Source organism: Vitis riparia, chromosome 12 (genome assembly GCF_004353265.1).
Source record: "Vitis riparia cultivar Riparia Gloire de Montpellier isolate 1030 chromosome 12, EGFV_Vit.rip_1.0, whole genome shotgun sequence".
Classification (NCBI taxonomy): domain Eukaryota; kingdom Viridiplantae; phylum Streptophyta; class Magnoliopsida; order Vitales; family Vitaceae; genus Vitis; species Vitis riparia.
In genome coordinates, this window is record NC_048442.1 from 17,449,985 (window position 1) to 17,462,331 (window position 12,347).

A 12,347-nucleotide genomic window follows, 5' to 3' on the forward strand; every position below is an offset into this window, starting at 1 on the left:
TTTTCAATATAAATCACTTTTTTTTTTTTAAGTTAAAAAATAACTTTATTACCCAAATAAAATAATTAATTCGAAGTGATATAAAAAATTGCTATATCCAGAATAAATAATAGTACAAGATGGGGTGTGGAACCAGCAATTTTGGTAGTGACAAACAGAGAGGTACAACGTGTTAAAGATTACTCGATTGGATAACTGCGGGACCCACTAGTTTTTAAGCAAGTGATGGGGTGTGAGTTGGCACTTTGCGCTCTTCCCTGCAATGCCACCTCACGTTTCCATCTGCCTAATCTGATTTCACCTTGTGGGCTGAAACTTCTAGCGGGCTGGACCAGCTTTAAGGCCCGATTTAAGCAATCCTTCTTCGGCCCATTTTTGGACAACCAAATCAGCGAAGGTAGGCCCATTCTAACAATTCCCAATCCCAATAACAATATTAACTTTGTTCCCGAAAAAGTATCAAGAAAAAAATACTTAAAAAATTATTTTCTCGTATCTTGCTTTATTATAAAAAATAGTAAAAATAAATAAAATATAATCTAAATTAGTAAGGAACTTATATATATATTTTAAAATGATTAATTTTACTCATTTTCTTTGAGATTTTAACTAAATAAACTAATTCACGTAAAGTTTGAAAATTTATCAAATGTTTCTCTTATTTTGAATTAAGGAAATATGAGTAAAAATATTAAATAAGAATAACAGAAAAAACATTTTATGAAATTTCAAACTAATGAGGGGCTAAGTATATTAAACAAAAACCTCAAGGGATGTGAATAAAATTAATTTTATTTTTAAATTATTTAATATTTAAATAGAATTATTAAATAAGTTAAATAAATTTAAAGTAATATATAAAAATAATTTATTAATTTTAATTTTTTATATTTTCCTTTACTGTTATTTCCTTATATGTATTTTTTTTTTCTTTGTAAAGAGCCTAGAGGCTATACTAAGATCACTAAGAAAATAAAATATAAAAAAAATAGAAAATAAAAAAAATATCAAAAAAATATTAAAAAAAAAAAGGTTTAAAGTTTGTAAATTAATTTTATATATTTTTAAAATTAATTTCACTTATTTTTTATATATAAATTAAATAATTTTTAAAAATATAAATTTATAACCAATTTTAATTATATTTGATTTTTAATATTTTTATAGTAATACCAAATATATAAAATAATAATAATAATAATAATAATACTTTTGAGAATGAAACATAGAGTAAGTTAAAATGAAGAGCTAGTATACGTTGGAAACAATGGTCATATCTTTTGTAGGGCCTTGGTATTTAGAGTCATGTGGGTTTCTAGCACATGTGTGTCCATTATGCACAACAAATCCTCCTCAATCACACAATTCTTGAAATGTCTTTTCAATGCATGGAACTTGCAATGAAATTTTGTCGGTTTTGTTCAATTATTTGATAACTAAAGTTGTTTTTTATTCCATATATGATCATTATGAATTAAACTCACTGTAATTTGATAATTTGATTTTTGTCATTAGGGAAGAATCAAAACAAAGAATTATCCAAAGAATTATTAATCAAATCACTGCTCCCCATCCAAAATTCTATTTACCATCGTTCCTATCATTGTTCGTGATTTTTTTTCTTTTTTTCTTTTACTTGAATGACTTTGTAGACATAAAAAAAATTAGTGGATTAAATTATTATTAATTTCATCTTCAAAATGAATAAATTTAATATATATCCTCTTATGAATAAATTTCCTTAATCTTTAACTATAAAAAGTATAATAATAATAAATAAATAAATTAGTGGAAAATTATTATTATTATTATTATTATTATCTTATTGGTAAAACTTCCCGATAAGAAAATTTGCTAAAATCAAGGAACTAAATCCTTCAAATTAAGTAACTAAAACTCGGGAATTTGAAATTCAAATTCTCTATCTTCATTCACCTATAAATAGAGGTATCTTCGATCAAAAAAGGGAGAAAATTCAAAAATTAAAAAAAAAACTAGAAAGAAAAAAATCCTAAAAAGAAAATCCAACTACATGCTTCTTCGAAATTTTGTACCCACAATACATTTTTAATTTCAATAAATATTTTATTCATATTATTTTTCTATTTTGTTTTGCTAATTTTTGAAATTTGTGCGTACAGACTTATACGTCTCATATTTAAAAAAAATGATTTGAGTGATGATATTTTATATGATGAAGTTATTTGATTAAAAAAATATTAAAAATTTAAATTTAGAGTAATAACCTTCATCTTCTAAAAATATGAAATATAATCTTTTATGGACGAAATTACCCTCACCAAATTTTTAATCCATATTTCATATCAAACACTTTTTTTTATATAAATATTATTAAAAAAATATTAAATTGGATTTGAGGTTAAATCCTTAGCCCAAATTCAACCCATTTGAGTTGGGGTTAGAAAATTCCTCCAAGCCCTGCCATCAACTCATTCAACTATGGTTTAGTACCATGGTACTTATGGATGCATTGACTCTTGTGCTAAGGACAGGAGATTATTAGAAATCAATTATTGTCTAGAGTTTGTAATAAATAAATAAAATCAAGGGGGTGCGCCTTCAAGGAAGCTTTGAAGACATGCAGATATGACATTTTATAAAGTTGGGTTTGGGGTCTACTTATTAGGGTGTCCCTTTTCTCTAGGAGCACATTTATGGCAATAATAATAATGAATCAAATTCCAAGTAAATCTTGTGCTAGATTCTTATAATATTCAAATATTTTTCATGGAAACGTAGATGGTATACCTACCATCAACTATACATTTGGTACATCACTCACCATTAATTTCTTCCACACTAGCTCCAACACTTTTAAATCCAAATAAAATAATAATAATAATAATAATAATAAAATTCTTACTCAACAAGTAACTTTAGATGTCATACCAATATATATATATATATATATATATTGGGTTGGCTGTTAGTATAATAATGTTGTATTACTCTTGGGTTATGTTGGTTATCGAGAAATACAAAGGAAAACTCGATGAAAAGATACAAGTAACTTCAAGTAACTTTAGATACCATACCTATATATATATATATATATATATATATATATATATATATATATATATATATATGTATTGGGTTAACTGTTAATTGTTAGTATAATAATGCTGTATTAATCGTAGGCTATGTTTGGTTATCAAGAAATACAATAGAAAACCCGATGTATATATATGTTGGGTTAGTTGTTAGTATAATAATATTGTATTAATCTTGGGTTATGTTTGAGTACCAAGAAATACAAAGGAAAACTCAATGAAAAAAAGATGTCATACCTATACATATACATATATATATATATATATATATATATATATATATAGGGTTAGTTATTTGTATAATAAGGTTTTATTAATCTTGGGGTATGTTTGGTCACCGAGAAATATAAGGGAAAGTTCGATGAAAAGAAAAAAAAAAGTAGAAGGAAATAAAATGTGAAAGAAAATAAAAAAATTCATCTATATATATATATATATATATATATATATATATATATATATATATATATATATATATATATATATATATATATATATATAGGGTTAGTTATTTGTATAATAATGCTTTATTAATCTTGGGGTATGTTTGGTCACCGGAAATATAAGGGAAAGTTCGATGAAAATAAAAAAAAGTAGAAGGAAATAAAATGTGAAAGAAAAAAAAAATTTAAGTTAATAAATTATTTTATATATTGTTTTAAACTCATTTAAAATTTTAATATAAAGATTAGATAATTTGAAAATACATAAGTTGTTTTTAAATAATTTTAATTATTTTTTTATTTTCTTTTATATTTTTCATAGTATAACCCAATATAAATAAATCATTTTTTTTCGTATATTTTTTCAATTCTTTAGTGTTTTTTGAAAATTGAACATAACTTTATCTTTTGATAATAATAAAATAAGAATTGAATTTAACATTTTTATAATTAGGTATGAGTTTCTTGGAATCATTAAAAAGAATATATATGAAGCAAAATAAAAAATAAAAAAAAATCAAAAAAAGATTTATAAAGTAAGATTGTAGATGTACTGAGTTAGGATTATATATTCTTATTAAACACATTGAAAGATTCATCCATGAGTTCTTAAATGATTTGATTTTTAATTTGAATAAAAATATTCTTGAGGAAAACTTAAGTTTAAATTCGTCAATAACATTTATAAAAGTTTTTCAAGATTGTAAGAAGTTGATATCTACTTTATTATCATGTTTTGTGCTAAAACTTCATATTTTAAATAGAACAAATAAATGAGGCATCGATTGATTGGCCATGTCAACTGATCGTTGGCCATGTCAACTGATCGAGGTGACTTATGGGGCAAAATGAAGCTCTAGATCTAGTAGTCATCGGTTGAGACAAAGCCTTGATCGATATAACTCCAAGGCCTTATGGTTATATTACACTTGATCATAGAACTCCAAGGGTGGAAAATAGATCAAATAAATGTGGATAGTATACCTAACCATCAATAATTGATTTGGTACACCAGTAGGTATTAATTCCTAGGACATCAACACTACACCATGTAGGCCACTGCAAGCTGGCTACAAAACTAAGAAAAATCAAAACAATTCCCACTTTTTATTTTATTTTTTTGTGGTTGGAAAATCAAAATAGAATTTTTCTTCTTTTTTTATTTTATTTTTGTTTTTTGTTTTTTTTTTTTTTTTTTTTTTTATGTTAAAAGCAAGTATTTATACTACAGTCTGCTGATAAAAGGATGATGGCTGTGGTCCAATGAGAAGAAACAATAAATTCCAAGAAGAAGAAGAAGGTGACAAAATGGAAGAAAGTGATTTTTGAAGCAGGGTTTGTTGTTGTACCAATTTCATGGAAAAGGATTGGGGTGTGTATTCCACTGACATTCATATATTTTTATGGGAGAATGAAAGGACCACAAATTTTACTGGTGTATATATCTGCTTTTATTTAAGGGAAGAGCACAAGAATTTTCTAACATAAAAAAAATATATGCTTAACATATTTTTCGAAAACAAGTTTTTTAAAATTTAAAAGTAATTTTCAAAGATAAAGTAAATTTAGATGTTTTGAGTTACATGTGTACAACCTGATGTATTCAACGAGTCTATAACTTTGACTAATAAAACCTAATAATCTTTTCAAATTTCATCATAATGGGAAATAAATTAAGAGTCATTAGCTAATGTTAACTATGTCATTATCCTTTGTATAGACCATCTAACGCTTCTACCTATTAAATGGTCCCGTGAATCTTTTAGACCATCCACAAGAAAGGTTAATCTATATTTTTTTACTAGAGTTACCGTATTTTATAAATAAATTATAACTATTTCTTACTTTTAAAAATAAAAACCAAGAAATCCATCAGACTAGAAATAATTTGTTTTGTTGACACGTTATTTTTTAAAATAAGTTTTAACTATTTTAAATTATTTTTTGTAAAGCATTATGAATAAGAATTGAATGAAAATATTTTAAAAATTTTACATTATTAGTGATTTTGTTGAAAATAAATATAAAAAAAATCTAATTTTTATATTTGAACTCCCTAGAGGAATATAGAATAAATATTAAGGAATTCACATAATATAATTATGTAAAATTAAAAATGCAATAATTTATTATAATCCAAAATTATTAATTATTAATATAAACATGTGAGAAATAAATAAAAGTATATAATTGAAAAATGGTGGTTTAAGGAGTGAATTCAAATGATTGAGTCTGTCCAAAGTGGGGCGGGGGCGTAACGGACGTTGAGAAAGTAAAAATATGACAAAGGGGATGAAAATTTTGAATTTTAGTGAGGTGGGAAAATATTTCCCAGATTATTGGGAAATTTGTCTGTATTAAAAATGTGGATTTACCGGAATGTCGGTCAGGGAACAAGGGCAGGTCCACCGAAGAGTCGGTGCTGGAAAAATGACTGGCCAAGCCGGTCACACCTTCAAACGTGTCAGTCAACTCAATTCAAGGCTCTTTCCGTACACAATCCACATTTCCATTTTTTGCTCCTCTGGAAATTGCCCCAAGGCACACCACCGACAATATTTTTTATTTATTTATAAAATAACCTTAATCACATCGCTCCAAAGACAAGAAATTGACTTTAATCGTTGCTAATATTTCTAATAAATATTTTTAAATATTAAAAATGGTGAAAACCTTTTTTAAAATTATTGTCAAATGATCTCTGTGATTCTTCTATAATGCATTTTTATATGAAAAAAATATTTTAAATAAAAACACTATCCAACGCATTGTGTTTTTCCATAAAATATTATAAGTGATTTTTTTTCAAAATTTAAAAAGTGTTTTGTTATATGGTTTTTCAAAAAGATTTTTTAGACTAAAAACATTTCTTATAATCACTGCTAATAAATTCTAAGAGTGCAATTAATAGTGTTTCTATTCAAAGTATTTTTAATATAAGTGTTTCTTTAAAAAAAATTATGATAATGATTTATCATGTGTTTATCCAAAAAAAACACTATAACTAATTTTATAATTTTATAAGCGAATTTTTAGATTTTTAAAAAGTATTTCCTAAATTTGGCCAAATATCATTTTTTTTTTCAAAAATATTTTTTAGAGTAAGAATATGCTTGAGAGTAATTTTAGAAAACATTTTTAGCATATCTAATGCTTGAATAATAAAAAAATTTAAATGTTAAAAAATATTTTCTAAAATTAATGTGAAAGGGAACTTTAAAAATATAAAAGTTAAATATATCTCACCCTTTCGACTTTTTAAGTGGTTTATATTTTATTATTTTAAATTTCAAATTAAATGTTACGTCTTTTAAACTTGCTAAAAAATAACACTTTATCTCTCAAACTTTTTAAAAATTTAATAAATAATGTGATAAGTGAAGAAATAAAGTTAAAATGAAAAAGAAAAATATTTTTTTATGCGAATTTAAAGTTGTCACTCTTTGAATTACATAGTCAATGTTTTTATAAAATAAAAAATTCAAATTCAAATATGATTGAGAAATTTCATTTTAAAGTTGTCAGTTCAAAGTTAATTTTACCTAAATTCGAATCAAAATGTAAAAATAAACAATTATTTTTACAATTTATAAAATATTATTTTTTAATAAGTTTGAGGAGTAAAATAAAGTGTCGGGTTTTAAATACGAGGAGGCAAAGTATATAAAAGAGGTAAAAGATTGAATGCATAAAGTGTACTTTTCCCATGGTATAATTTGAGTTTCACATTTTAATAATGTCGTCGGTGCTATAATAACATATTATTTCTTTTTCATATACTTTTAATTTGCGGATTACATTCTCACTTTACACCCATGGAGATGAAATTTTAATAATTAGAGAACATGATGATAAGGAACAATTGATATTGGACTGATTGATGTACTCAATAATAGCAATAATCTTTCCATGTTGTTTGCTCTTTCCATGATTTGTTCAATTATTATGGACTGCTAATTAATTATTAATTAATTAATTAATTAATTACTCATACATTGATTTCAATGTTTGTACAAAATTTATGAGTGCCCTAATCTAACATTTAAAGCCTATACCACAAAAATATATTTTATATATGTAAGTGATCATAGTAATAATAGCATCATTTGGACAAAAAAAAATGGAAATTACAATAATTAATGAGATATGTATTTTAGATATGTAAATGGAACAATTTTAATGACCATTAGTAGTCATTTTCTTCCTCGAACTTGATATTCACTATTTAGGAAAATAGTGAAGTGTGAAATAGAAATTTAAGGGTTGTTTGACCATCCGTTTTTAAACGGTTTTTTGTCTTCTAGAACAAAAAATAAGAAAAAGTCGTTTCACAATAAAAAAAACTACTTGTTAATTTTTATTACCAAAAACATGTGTTTTCAAAGAGTATTTTTTAGTTGTTTTAATTTGTTTTATAAAAGTTGTTTTAAAAAATAATTATAAAAACATATAAAATGATTAAAAATAAAATACTAGATATAAAATTTATATATATAATATATTTAAAAATATTAAAAACATTTTAGGTTTTAAAATGAATTTTTGTTTTATAAAACATTATAAAACAAATTTTAAAAACCATTTTAAAGAATGGTTTTTAAAAATTATTTTAAAAATAGTTATTAAACAAGACCCTTAATTTTGGTTTCGTTTATGAATGTATTTTAAAATTGTTTTCAAAATAAGAATGAAAATAAAAAATTTATTAATATGAAAATCAACCTCGTTATTATTATAATTTTGTTTCCTTCTTTTTATATTAAATCAGGATTTATGTCCATTTTTATTTTTATTTATAGTATTAAATTGAGTTGAAAAAATCATTTAATGTAATTACAATTTAACCATAAAGAAAATACAAGTCTACGACATCATTTAATGGGGTAACTTGTCTTTTCCTATCACGAAGAGTTCCAAAAAAAAAAAACCGTATGATGTGGCCTTGGCATCATCCCTATAAATTTCTAACCGTCCAATTAAATGACACTTTTTTTTTGTCCAAAATCAATGTACATTTAATCGGGTCCAAATCCTCGTTGATTTCCATTGTTTTCTTTGCATCAACAATTAATAAAAGGTGATTAACATAAACCCCACTAGTTAATTTCAATAAATAGTATGCTAATCTCATTTTCCATTTTTAGAAATTCCAAATATTAATAAATATTTCCATAAATTCCGGTTGTCATGTGAGGGGCACGTGACGAAGACGAGAGGGAGAGTTATAAACACCAGATTCCCTCTTCAAAAAGAAAAGTTTGAAGGGGAAAATGGAGAAGAAGAGGAAACAGCACCAGAGCTTCAGATTTGCTCAACAATGGCGTCTTCTCGTTCTCATTCTCTCCCTCATCTCCGCCTCTCAAGCCCACAACTACACCGACGCTCTCTCCAAGAGCCTCCTCTACTTCGAGGCGCAGCGGTCGGGGCGGCTGCCGCATAATCAGCGCGTGGGTTGGCGTGATCATTCGGGGCTAACCGATGGGTTGGAGCAAGGAGTGAGTGGAAACAAGAACACCCAGTTGTGGAAAGAAATGGCATTTCAATTTTTAGTGATAATTGAGGTTGTTTTTATGGTGTTTTGATTAATGTAGGTGGACTTGGTCGGAGGGTACTATGATGCCGGCGATCACGTCAAGTTCGGGCTGCCAATGGCCTTCACTGTGACAATGCTGTCATGGGGTGTGATTGAATACCGGAACGAGATCGGCAGCGCCGGAGAATTGGAGCATGCACTCGAGGCGATCAAGTGGGGCACTGACTACTTCATCAAGGCACACACCAGCCCAAATGTGTTATGGGCAGAGGTAATGATACTACCAGATAATTCGCTCAAGAAGAGTTCGAATATTTTCTGGTTCTGTAGCTTATAATGTTGGAGGTTATAGGTGGGGGACGGTGACACTGATCACTACTGCTGGCAAAGGCCGGAGGACATGACGACGTCGAGGCAAGCCTACAAGGTGGACGAGAGCAACCCAGGGTCGGATCTGGCCGGAGAGACGGCGGCGGCCATGGCAGCAGCATCGATTGTGTTCAGGAAAACAAACCCACATTACTCTCACCTGCTACTGCACCATGCCCAACAGGTGATTATCAATATTTTTATTTTTGTGGATTTGGTTAATTTGGGGAGTAGTTGCTGATATGTATTCATATATATATATATATATATATAGAGAGAGAGAGAGAGAGAGAGAGAGAGAGGGATTATAAGAAAGAATGGATGAATGAATATTTTTTTGGTGGGCATGCAGTTGTTTGAGTTTGGGGACAAGTACAGAGGAAAGTATGATGAGGAAGAAGGGAGTGTGGGAGTGGTGAAGAAGTACTATGCGTCGGTGAGTGGGTACATGGATGAGTTGTTGTGGGCAGCTTTGTGGCTTTACAAGGCCACCGACAGAGAGGAGTATTTGAAGTATGTTATCACCAAAGCTCATTGTTTTGGTGGCATTGGCTGGGCCATTTCCGAATTCAGCTGGGATGTAAAGTACGCTGGTCTTCAAATCATCGCTTCTCAGGTAGTCTAATCTTCTCTTTACTTTCTCTTTCAGCTCCAGGCTCTAGGCTCTAGGTGAAAGTCGTTTCCTTTTACTTTGTGTTTGCCTTTCTAAAATTTATTTTGATACAAATTAGAACTTAAAAGAAAGAATTTTTTTTTTCTCTATGTTTTGTGCAAAGGGTTGTTGTGAAAGAGTGTCTTTGAAAAAGAGGTTGTTCAAATAGTTGAGCGTTATTATTATTATTATTATTGCTGTTGTTGTTGTTGATGTTTTGGTATAGTGTCTCTTCTTTTCCCTATTAGATCTCTTATGATTTGGTGCTTTTTGTTTGATTCAAAGATGAGCCAATATGCTTTAAATCAAACTTTTCCCTTTATACTAGAGTGACCATCAATTAAGGTATCATATGAGGGTGGGTTCAAATAAATTAAAATAAAAAAAAACAAAAAAGAAAGAAAGAGAGATCAAGAGCACAAAACCATGTGGGTGTTGGCCAGCTCTTTAATGGATGATGAACCCAAAAAAGACAGCCACCATTTGTCACAAATTTAGTGGTCAGAGCTCCCATCTCTCTCAGACTCTGCCCCCCAAAAAAATTTCCTTACAAATTTTCCATTTCAAAGGGCCAAAAAAAAAAAGGGTCCCAAAACCATGTGTGGTGCAGTCATTGTAAGCTATAATCTTTGCTCATATAATTGGGTTCCTCCATCTTTCAAGATGGGGGGCCTCTATGGGCCACTTGAAAAAGGCAAAGTTTATGGTTACAATTTCATCATTTATTAGGGTTGGAGGAGGCACGACCTTGTTTACTAGGGCAGACCCACTGTTCTGGATCTTCTTTTGCAGTAGATCTCTTCCTTTTTGGTGCTTGGGTGTTTGAAATTTTGAGAGCAAATTCAAAATTGGGGTCTATTGATTTTAGATTTACTGTCAGAGCAGTAGAGAACAGTACACTAGGGACACATGCCGGGGTCCAAAGCTACCATTCAAAAGGGCTAACATGGGTGCAACTGTCCATTTTTGGCCCTTTCTTTCCCCTTTTCATGGACGAGTTTTTCCATGGATTTTCAATTCCTAGGTTCTCATCATGTCACATTTGACTATATGCATGTCTAACTTTCATGGGTTTTACTAGGGTCTGTTCGGTGTCACAAAATTTAGAGGAAAAAAAGTAGAGAAATTATCCTAATGGTTTTAATGTTTTATATTCCTCTTGTTTGCAGTTGCTTATGGAAGAGAAACACAAACACAAGAAGTATAGTCACATACTTGAAAAATACAGATCAAAAGCAGAGTTCTATCTTTGTTCATGCCTGAGAAAAAGCAACGGCAGCGACGTCGATCACACCCCCGGCGGCCTCATATACATCCGGCAATGGAACAACATGCAGTACGTCTCAACGGCGGCGTTTCTCCTGACCGTCTACTCCGATTTCCTCCGGAACTCCAACCAAAACCTCAGCTGCCATGGAGGGTCAGTTGGCCATGAAGAGCTGCTCAGATTTGCCAAATCTCAGGTTGATTATATATTGGGCTCAAACCCAATGAACATGAGCTACCTAGTGGGCTTTGGGCCCAAGTACCCCACAAGGGTCCACCACAGGGGAGCCTCAATTGTCTCGTATAGAGAGAACAAGGGGTTCATAGGATGCACCCAAGGGTATGATAATTGGTATGGGCGACCCGAGCCTAACCCGAACATTATCATCGGAGCGTTGGTGGGAGGACCCGATTGCCAGGACAATTTCATGGACGAGAGGGGAAATTACGTGCAGACCGAGGCCTGCACATATAATACGGCGCCGCTGATCGGAGTTTTTGGGAAATTGTTACAGTTAGAGGAGAATGAGGATGGCCAAACCCAGAATTTGGTGGCCTCTTACTAATGGAATACAGAGTGTTTTGAGTTCTATAATGGGCTTTTTGGTTTTGTTGTCTTGGTGGGCTTCTTACATTTTTATCAGAGTGCTTCTTTGATGGCTGAGTCAAAGCCCATCTGGCCCATCAAGCCCGATTTGTATCTTCAATTTTTTAATGTTTATAATACTAAATATAAAGGTAAAAATTGTTGGTAAACTATGTGATATAGCTTTTACATATGTTGAAGGAGGGTGGGTGGTAAGAAAAAAAGTTCAAGACTATTTTCAATTGAGTCATTTGTAACTAGAAAAGTTGTGAGGAAAGCTATAGAACAAGAAAATTGAAGGAAATGGCCACCATTTGTTTTTTGGTCTACACTAGGTTTTATTTTTATTTTTTATTTTTAAAAAAATCATGTTTGTATAGTGATTTTTTTTTTTTTTGGAAATTCAACTATGAAAACACAAGTT

At 29.5% G+C, this 12,347-nt stretch overlaps 1 protein-coding gene across 1 annotated transcript; it reads left to right on the plus strand.

Annotated features, from left to right (window-relative positions):
• The first annotated feature begins 8,764 nt into the window (after positions 1-8,764).
• Positions 8,765-12,093, plus strand: LOC117925860 (endoglucanase 11). The gene is made up of 5 exons (XM_034844969.1): positions 8,765-9,012; positions 9,109-9,321; positions 9,403-9,603; positions 9,772-10,035; positions 11,241-12,093. The coding sequence occupies exons 1-5, from the start codon at positions 8,788-8,790 to the stop codon at positions 11,901-11,903; spliced, it is 1,566 nt and encodes a 521-aa protein (XP_034700860.1). The 5' UTR covers positions 8,765-8,787; the 3' UTR covers positions 11,904-12,093.
• The last annotated feature ends 254 nt before the right edge of the window (positions 12,094-12,347 follow it).

Bases quoted from the DNA above. Each gene is read 5' to 3' on its own strand.
- LOC117925860 (XM_034844969.1), top strand. From the start codon at position 8,788: ATGGAGAAGAAGAGGAAACAGCACCAGAGCTTCAGATTTGCTCAACAA. The intron at 9,322-9,402 runs GTAATGATACTA...TGGAGGTTATAG, and splicing joins CAAATGTGTTATGGGCAGAG to GTGGGGGACGGTGACACTGA. The intron at 9,604-9,771 runs GTGATTATCAAT...GTGGGCATGCAG, and splicing joins TACTGCACCATGCCCAACAG to TTGTTTGAGTTTGGGGACAA.